The sequence below is a fragment of the Etheostoma spectabile genome, chromosome 20 (genome assembly GCF_008692095.1).
Source record: "Etheostoma spectabile isolate EspeVRDwgs_2016 chromosome 20, UIUC_Espe_1.0, whole genome shotgun sequence".
Taxonomy (NCBI): Eukaryota; Metazoa; Chordata; class Actinopteri; order Perciformes; family Percidae; genus Etheostoma; species Etheostoma spectabile.
In genome coordinates this window covers 16,203,555-16,213,222 of record NC_045752.1, presented here as the reverse complement: position 1 = coordinate 16,213,222, position 9,668 = coordinate 16,203,555, and the positions used below count along the sequence as shown (strand labels likewise).

General features: G+C 39.1%; 1 protein-coding gene across 4 annotated transcripts in view; it reads right to left on the bottom strand.

Annotated features, from left to right (window-relative positions):
* ttc7b (tetratricopeptide repeat domain 7B) overlaps positions 1-9,525 on the bottom strand; it is a 27,181-nt gene extending 17,656 nt beyond the window's left edge. For all 4 annotated transcript variants that reach the window (XM_032501235.1, XM_032501236.1, XM_032501237.1 and 1 more), the window contains exons 1-10: positions 9,295-9,525; positions 5,834-5,988; positions 5,420-5,495; positions 5,141-5,233; positions 4,406-4,569; positions 2,988-3,109; positions 1,888-1,966; positions 810-985; positions 547-610; positions 297-434 (exon numbers count right to left, since the gene is read on the bottom strand). In XM_032501235.1, coding sequence (XP_032357126.1) covers positions 297-434; positions 547-610; positions 810-985; positions 1,888-1,966; positions 2,988-3,109; positions 4,406-4,569; positions 5,141-5,233; positions 5,420-5,495; positions 5,834-5,988; positions 9,295-9,415 — 1,188 coding nt within the window. In that variant the 5' untranslated portion in view covers positions 9,416-9,525. The remainder of the gene's footprint in view (positions 1-296; positions 435-546; positions 611-809; positions 986-1,887; positions 1,967-2,987; positions 3,110-4,405; positions 4,570-5,140; positions 5,234-5,419; positions 5,496-5,833; positions 5,989-9,294) is intronic.
* Between the last annotated feature and the right edge of the window lie 143 nt (positions 9,526-9,668).

Genomic DNA, 9,668 nt, shown 5'->3' with positions numbered 1-9,668 from the left:
ATATAAATATAAATGAAATACTAGGATACAATATACATATATACAATGTACATCAAATAATAATAATAGGAATAAAAATATAAGAACAAATATTTAAATATATAAAGGATGGAAAAACAAAATGTGCAACTGCTTAAATAGTACCTTTACCTAGCTGTGCAGCCACTTTAGAGAATTAGTTTGTTTTAGGGAAATTAACGTGAAAAAAAGTGTGATTTTATGTGGGTGTACTTTGGGTGTGGGCTTTAACACTTAACAGACATATTGACTATGCAGCCCACAGAGGAATTACTCACCTCTGATAGCATCTCATACTGCCCTCTCCTGCCCAGAGCTATAGTCAGCAGGTCATACACCACAGAGGCAGACTGCAGGCTAATAATACGATCATTGTTGTGTTCAGGAATTCTGCTCAGGACAGCATCACGGTTTGCCTAAAACACAAAAACAAAGATAGAGATGTAGAAATGGCAAGGTTTCCAGCACGAGAGTTTAGGATCCACAGCTAGTTGGAGAGGGTTGTGAAATTTTGTTCTTGTTTCTTACCATGGATTCACTAATGAGCAGCAGCAGCAAAGCTTCCTCTGTGTTCTCCTGAGGGCAAAACAGACTGCGAGAGAGACACGCACCGAGAGTCAGAAAAATTGAGTTGGACAAGGATGAGAGGGAAGAGAAAAGGAAAGAATTGAGAAAAAAAGTGATAACGAGGACATGGAGCGACTGGTTGGTAACAGTTTAATTTTAGAGCATGCTGGCTATTTCCCACAGTATTCCAACTTTAGCATCAACAAACAAACATTATCACTTACTTCTCTCCCGAGTACACCCGTGGGCGTCGGCTTAGGCTGTAGTTCTTGGTGAGAGTGTGTCCTTGCCGTGTGGGATCATCCAATGGTGACACAGTAGGGGGGTCTTCCAGAGGAGACCAGTAACTCTGTTCACACATTCCCCTGAGCAAGATCTCTGCAAGCTGTCTGGCTATGGTCTGCATTCAAACACACACATGCACACACACATGCACATTTGGCAAAGATACTCAGCAATCTGTTTATTTTGGGGCTTACTTTGCTTCAAATATAATTCGAAAACAAGAGTACAGTAATATTAATGATTTTACCCTCGTACCGACTGTCATCAGGATTCTTTTATCATCATAAACAGACAAAATCAAATATTGAATCTATTGCGAGAATTAGAGAAGAAAATTCATACTACTGTTTGGTAAATTTGAAACTAGTGCCAGCAACCGGTTAGTTTACTCCAGACTGGAAACAAAGGCAAACAGCTATCCTGTGTCATAAGTGGGGCTCTGCAGTTAATTGCAATTTTATCAAAATCTCAGTATGGACTAGTGCAATATCCAAATCGGGTGCAGGGGGGTGAAATATTTGTGTCAAAATACAATCCTGAATTAAGTATTATGATGCTGCAGCGATGTACTGGCCTACAAGTGATATTCTACAGACTTAAACACCTTTTGCTGATTTCAATCCAGCTCTGTATCATGGCAGTGTGAGCAATGTGTGCAGAAGAATGCTGTTTGGCTTCCTTTTGTGGCCATAGCGCACAGAGAAATTGCAATATCAGTCAAAATAATAGCAATGAGATATATTCCTCATATTGTGCAGCCCTGGTCAGAACTTAACAGAACCCTCCTAACAGCACCTGGAAAGCTTACTAATTATAACACGCTATATCTAGTTTGTTTAATTGGCACAATAACCAAAGCACAAAAGTTTGGGGCTGGAAGAGGACTTTCTGAGTTTGCCAGGCAATCAGCTAAAAACTAATCAAACTCTCATCAAGAAAGCAAACAAGTGTATGTTTCTATAAAAAAACAAAAAACAAAAAAACAAAAAAAAGCCAACCTTGCAACCTATGCCTCACCATGCGCAAGCTCTGGGTGGTTCTGTTCTCAACAGCCCGAAGAATCTCCCGAAACCGGCCCACGCCTCGTGTCAGGTTGCTATGGCAATGTAGTGAGAAAGCACGAAGAAGGACATTTGTCAGAGTCTGTAGTGTGTGTACAGTATGTGTGAATGCAAGATGCATCAAAACTTAAATATGTGCATGATCCATGCTATGTCCAAAACATTTTCACGTTTGTATCTATGTGTGAGTCAGTGAATAGGTGAATATTTAGTAACATCATTAGCAGATGTTTTTTTTAACCACAACTTTGCCAGTTTGCAGGATGACACAGAAAAAGCCGGTCTTAAGGTGATGTTGTAAAGCAAAATACATCCTTAACATTAACACTCACATGTCTCAGGATCTTTGATGTTTTCATGCTGCGCTACGCAATTGTGCATGCTGGCAACTTCAAATGAGAACAATTTTTTAATGTTACGGTCAAATATAAATGCTGAAGTTAGTTGACTAAATTTTCCTTTTCAAGTTTGAATTCAATACTTCCTATGTGGTGAAGTCTAAAAACTAGACACCAGAATTTAATTTGGGTGAAAGGGAACTTCTATATTGTCTACAATATATAAGTGCCCTCTCTTTCCCTCTCCTGACATTTAAGTGGAGCCATTGCAGACATAATGAGCTACCACTGGGCAGACATTTTACAGATTTCATCCAGTCCACTAAAAGGGGATTATTTCCAGAACAAGTCTTTACCTGAAACTATCCTGCTGTACTTAAAACAACAACACTGTAGGAACTACTCTCTGCTGCCCTATGTTGTTACTAAACTGTGTTCACACTTTTTTTCTTCAACCACTATAAAGTGGGTAGAAAAAAGCCCACAAAGGGTTGTTTGTGGTTTCTGTTTGGATATGTGGCGCCCTTTCTAAACTAGAAATAAGTTTGAAGTTTAAGCGTAGTGTATACACAAAAAAAAAGTATTTAGTATTTTTCTTTTAAAAAAATCGCTGTTTTGTGGTTCTGAAGAGACTGACAGGCAATTCTCTGGTCTCTCTCTTTTCCTTTCCTTTCTCTCCTGTACTATCTATCCACCACCACCCGTTTCCCTCTCTTACCCGTTCTTGAAGTGGATGACGTGAGCTCTCTGTAGGCCTGTCTCCAGGAAGTAGCCCAGTTCTAAGTCCTGAGCAGCCGGGCCAGGCTTTGGGCTGCGGTTCTGAATTCCTGCTGACAACGCCTGCAGAAACAGACAGGGATAAATAGAGGAATTACAGACGTTAACACAAAATTGCAAAAGCTGTTGTGCCTGAAAGCCCCCTCACCTATATAAATGTGTGAAATCCTACTACTATCTGTAAATGTTTGTCAATGCGGTAAACTTATATATGTAAGAACAAAAGGTTGGCTTTCATGTTTGATGCACCGCTGTTAGCTTAGTTGTGTAAAATCTCAGAGGAAACACTAGGCCTGGTGTAATTTTATGACACTAAGATTCAAATTGGCTCACTCATACCATTTCAATTCAACAGTGGCCTTTTTTATTAATTTATGTATGCATGAGAAATGTTAACTAAGCATGACACAGATGATCATATTTCTGTCTTTTGCAGCCAGTACGATATGTCAAAGTGGGACGGCATGAATAATTTACTTTAATTCACTATTGGTAACATTGGTCTACATTTCTGCTACTTGTGTTGAATTAGTTTTTCAGCATTGTCAAGAAGTTATGACAGGAGTATAAAATTGGGCTATGGTTGATAAATAAACCTGTTAAAACCTGCTTGTTTAATTTGTGTGGCATTTACAGGGAGGTGAAAAGTTACTTAAATGTGTTGTCAGATCACATGATGTTTATTTACAACATTTACATCTATGTACGGTGTTTCTATTTCTATTAATATTTCTAAAAGGACTTAATTAAATCATCTTTTTTTAAGCAAAAAACATAATTATAATCTCTGGTTACAGCTTCTCTGTTGTGAGAATTTTCACAACGGTAAACTGAGTATATTTGGGTTTAGAACTGTATTTATTATGGTATAACTATGATATTTTTTAAATATTCCTATAACTCAACATCACATTGTCACATCCATACTTGGTGATGTCCTTTTTTCATCACACCTTATATCAAACCTATAGCCTCATATTTTCTGTAGTATTCAGAGAAGCATTTATAGAATACATTTCCCAGGAATTTAATTATAGTTGTGTTGTTGGGATAGTTTCATTTGTACCCTCCTACTTTTGACTGCAGTTTACTGTTGTTTGCCAGCTAAGTCTGTGTGTCCTCTTAGACATTCTCCCAATAAAAAGGAAGAAATTTGTTTGCCAGTTGGCTTTGTTGGGTGGTAATGCATTAGTCAAACTTGCACACTGTCAGCAGAGTATTTATCACACACCCACAGGGATGGCAGAGCATTTGGAAGTCCAGGTGCTAAGAAGATATTTGGTGAGCATTTGGGTGACACTCAGCAAAAACAATGCAATAGAACATTGCATGGCACAAACATACACATACAAACAACACCTTTTCAGCCTCCTGCAGGTAGAGCAGAGCAATGTCACCAGACTTTTCATAGCAGGTAATGATTTCCTGCTCCCGGTCTGTTGTGCTCTTATTGGACGATGGTGAGCCAGTGTTCTTATTGGATAGAGATGGAGAGGCAGCTGGGACCTTCTCTAGGCACAGCCCTGAGGGGGGACAGGGAAAGAGTGCTCAGGGTGAAAGAAAATTAACAAAGAGTTAATTATCTGCTATTCATTTTAGCTTTTCAAACCATTAGTATATACAAGTTTATTTTCTGCTAGAGTTGTTTGGTGTAGTTTTTTTTAGGCACTTGGATGATTATCTTCTCCTAATGATGATTAGTTTTCAAACCGATCTGCTTTGTGCCTCCAAACATAATAAATAATGTAAAGTCATTGCATTCATATCTTCTCAATCATAAATGACAGGCAACGGTTACTTGAGTTACCAACTGTCCATGCAAATTGTATTAAGTTAAACGGATGAAGACTAGAATGACAACTCAATATCTTTTATTCAAGGGCAACCAGAGATGCCTGATGTATGACTGTGTGCATTTATTCATATTACAGTTAATTCCACTGTTGATAATAAGCAGTGACACAGTACTGCCATCATGTGGAGCAAAGCAGCAGTGCAGGGGTTGGGGTGACTTGACTTATGCCCTTTGAGACATAGAATGATGATTGGGTGTGAGAAAAGAAGAAACAAAAAGAAAAAGAAGATTGTTTATACCTTTAGTAGCGTATGCCTCAGCTATCATGGACAGCCTATACACAGGAGCCCCCCCCAGTTGCATGTCATCCAAGTTCACCCTGCTGTAGTGACCTGCCAAGACATCAATTATTTATCAATCAATAAATCGAATGGTACACCAGTATTTTATACATACCAAGGCATGAACATGTACAAATACTAAACACAAGTAAATACACCAGACCAGAGGTGCGTGTGTGTGTGTGTGAGGTGTTGTGGTGTTGTTTTGTGTTTTGTGTGTGTGTGTGTGTGTGTTACCTAAAGCGTCTGTGTATTCTCCCTCCACATAGCACAGTTTGGCCATCAACAGGCTGGCTTCCTGGAGGTAATCGGCCTGTACAGAACATAAGAAATGTTGAAATGTTATCTTTTTTTAATATTTTGAGTTTTTAAATCCATGAGTTTGGTTTCCGCCTTCCGATTTGTATCTACTGATTTTAAGAAGCTTGCATTAACCACATAAATAAAGAGGATGAATTCAGCTACATGTATGTGACAATAAATAATGGCCTTTAATTTCTAGAGTTATCGCTCAACAGCTTAATTAATTAAAAATTAATTAATTAATTAATTAATAACTGGATTTTAAATGACAACTGCTAAAAGTGACTAGAATCTAACAAAATAAGTCATTCAGTTGGTCAATTGTCTACCATCTTCATCCATAGTTACCTTGAGGTTTCCTCTGTCCAGAGCAGCAGTGAGGTGTTTCCTAACCTCCACCAGTTTAGGTCGTTGGCCCCTGGGACTGGCTCCCTGTTTAATGGGGTTCTCCTTCAGATACGTCTGAAGCTTGCATTCCCCCAGCAACAACTCTCCTAGGTCATCTACACACACACACACACACACACACACACACACACACACACACACAGACACACAGACACACAGACACACAGAGTTTCATTCATTCAAAATAGTGATTATATCAGGTTGCACCATTAAAACGTAAATATGTCTTAGCGAGTAAAAACGTATTATGGAATGTGTAAATCAGTTGCTGGAAAACATCTCCATCCAGTCAAAAGCAATCATCCCTGGGACTCCTGGATACCTCACCATGTACAGCGTGCGCCCCATGTTAAAATGCTCAGTCTTTGTTGCAGCAGCCACAGGTTCAACTCTGACCTGCGACCCTTTGCTGCTTGTCATTCCCCCTCTCTCTCCCCTTTCACATCTTTAGCTGTCCCAAATAATAAAGGCCTAAAATACACCATAAAATAAAAAAAGCGACAAAAAGCAATCATCTCTGTAAATGGGAAGTCTCTTTAGCATCACACACCAAAATAAATATTAAACTTAGCTGCTAATTCTTTAAAGTAATCTTAAAAAATAATAATAATAAAATATCTTTACTTAATCTAAGGGCATTATTTGGTTAATCAAAAAACACTGTGTAAGGTTTGAAGGTCAATCTGAGTTAAGTCTACAGCCAACCTAAGGGGGATCTAAAATTAGTAAGAAAATCTTCATGTAGGGAAATGCTGCTGTGCTCACATACCAGCAGGAATTACGTATAGTTTAACAAGCTTCAAAACCATGTGATTGTGTGTGTTTAGAGGTTCACCTGGTGAAATGAGCAGTAATCCAGTTACTGAACCCAGTCAGTGACCAGAGCTCATAGCTCTCACGTGCCAAATTACATTCCATGATGGCAGCATGTTTCATGGTGTTCAGAAACCATCTGAAACATTCACATCTTCCACAATTGTAAAATAGCAGATAACCTTGGTTTTGGTTACATACACAATAGTACTATTAGCATTTAGTCTAGAATATAATCATATATTAATTCTATGCGAGAATAACGTGTCGAAACATTTCTCACTAAGATAAAGATGGGAAAGCTCTTAATGATGTCAAAGCTTTCTCAAATGATTTCACTGAAAGTCAACAGACCTCATATGTTGTTTTTTATTTGGCAGTTTTTAAGGGTCACATTCATTTTTGGCTTACAACTTACAATGATCTAACAGCATTCCTGTTTTAAGACTATCATGCCACAAGCCTGCAGTTTCCCTCGCCCTACAAAGGGCAGCGTGGTGGCTCAATGGTTAGCACTGTGGCCTCACAGCAAGACGGTTCTAAGTTCCAAACCTTTCTGTGTGTATGTTCTCCCCATGTTTGCATGGATTTCCTCCGGGTCGTCCACCATTAAAAAACATGTACTAGGTTTTCCAGTCAGTGCCCTTGATCAAGGCATTGGCTCAGATCTGGATCCCTGAGCCCTGTAAAAGGCAGCCCACTGCTCCCTTGAGGGATGGGTTAAATGCAGATAATGAATTCCACTACATGTATGTGACAATAAATAATGGCCTTTACTTTCAAAAGTTATCTCTCAACTGCTTAATTAATTAAAAATTAATTAATTAATTAATTAATAACTGGATTTAAGAAACCACACATTTCTGGACCACACTGAGTTGGTTCAGTTGAACCAGTCGCTGATCGATGCCGCAGCATGCTTTGGCTGTCAGTCACAGTCTGTCAATTCACACAGGAGTCTGCCTGTTTGCCATTTATCTTAACTGACTGTTGACGGACAAGTCAGTTTTTTTTTTATTAGCCTTTATTTTACCAGGAAACAATCCAGTTGAAATTCAGAATCTCTTATTCAAGGGAGGCCTGGCCAAGACAGCAGTATAAAAGTTCCATAATAAAATATACAGTGAAAAAGAAACAACATAAACCAGAAAAAGACAGTTGGCAATTTAACATAATCTCAACATAATCACCAGCAGCGCTCAGTAACAGCACATGTGCATTTAGTGCTTTAAATAGTCCTTTATCCTACTTTTAAACTGTGTCATTGTTGGTAGGTAGTCTAATTTAAGATGATTCTGTAATTTATACCAGGATGAGGGTGCAAAAACTTTAAGGCACTTTCACAAAAAGAGTTTGTTTTGGTTTTTTGTTTTTTTTTGGGGGGGGGGGGCAAATAAGTTATCAATCACACTACAAGGCTTTATATATGCATTACCACCACAAGCAGTCAGCCTTGGTTATTTGATGACAGTCCAATTTAGTCCATTTGGATCTATTGGATCAGGGCAACCACCATGAGTGATATTTCAATTTAAACACAATGACAACAGGTGCATTTAAATTGCATGAAAAGATGGGATATGATGATATGATGCTATTTATATGTAGGCCTAGTCATCTTATCTGTTTGCACACAAGCCAGCTCGTTTTCACATCAAAAGGGTCAAGAAGGCAACTATAAAATCTCCGTGAAATGAACGCATCACGATGCACATGACGTCATATAGCGGTGCGTTCATTTCACAGGGTTTTGGCAGATGGGATTTTATTTCCATGAGAGTTTATTTTTTAAACGTTGGTTCAGATTACAGTTAGAAAAAGGGAACTGCCTGGGGAAAGGCAATATTTGTTTATTTGCAAAACTAAATGTTCCTCTGTCGTAAACGAGTACTGGCTAGATGAGCTGTAACGTTCCAGTGACGTTAGTGCAGTTAACATTTCAGCACCAGCAAGGAGTTGTTTGACAGCTAGCATGCGATCATGCATCCTAGCCACAAAGCTAACTGTTAGTGAAGCTACGGTGCGAAACCATCATTTAAAAATATCTGATGCTACATGTGGAAAATGTTAAAGCATATAACTAATATTCATTTCAGCATCATCACACTATAGTGTAAGACATGTTAGTAACACCCGTTTAGAGGTGAAACAACTATGTACTTTTGCTATTAAGGTGTTTGTTGGTGCATGCCAATAATAAGTACTTGGTTTATCATACCAGTCAAGCAACGACAATATTTAACTTAAAGACATGTGTTAGTATGTTTGAGTTATACTTAAAGGGGGAGCAGCGCGAGCCAGAACTGTTAACGGTAGACCACAGGAACTGAGCGAAGTTCTCCATTTCCTAAAATCAAAGTATCTTAGTAGCCTACACACCACACTGCCCAAAGGTGGTAAAATCCCCTGTGAAAATGAAGCAAGTCTCTTTTTTGACCTTTGCTAGCTAACTAGCTCTAACCAGAGCAAAGGGCTGGACATTTCCCAGCATCGGGTGCCGCTGTCAGGAAGTACCGAGGACGAGACCAGGGGAAGGCCTTGTATCGTTAGACTGAATGAACGAATAGGGAAACCCGCACATTTCTTACCGTTTGATATTAGTTTGGCTGAAAGCTGTCGTACTAACTCCGGTATCTTGTCCCATTGACTCTCTGAACGGCACCGCTCTATCTCAGTCTCCAGTCGTGAGCCAGACTTCCTCGCTGTCATTTTTGTTAGTGAGCTCCAGTGGACCAAAACACCACAAGAGGATCCCTCTCGGCTGGCTGGCTCCCTGCTACAATTGTCAAGCTACCGTGGGTGAGTGAAACACTGCTTCCGCTCACTACTTTCAAAATAAAACTTTCACTGGTTGAGATGACCGTTACATCCCAGTAAGAAAACAATGGAAAAAGATTGTATGATTTCTCGCCTCTTGATTTTTAGGCTTGCCAGCAGAGCATTTTCATTCCTTCAATGCCTG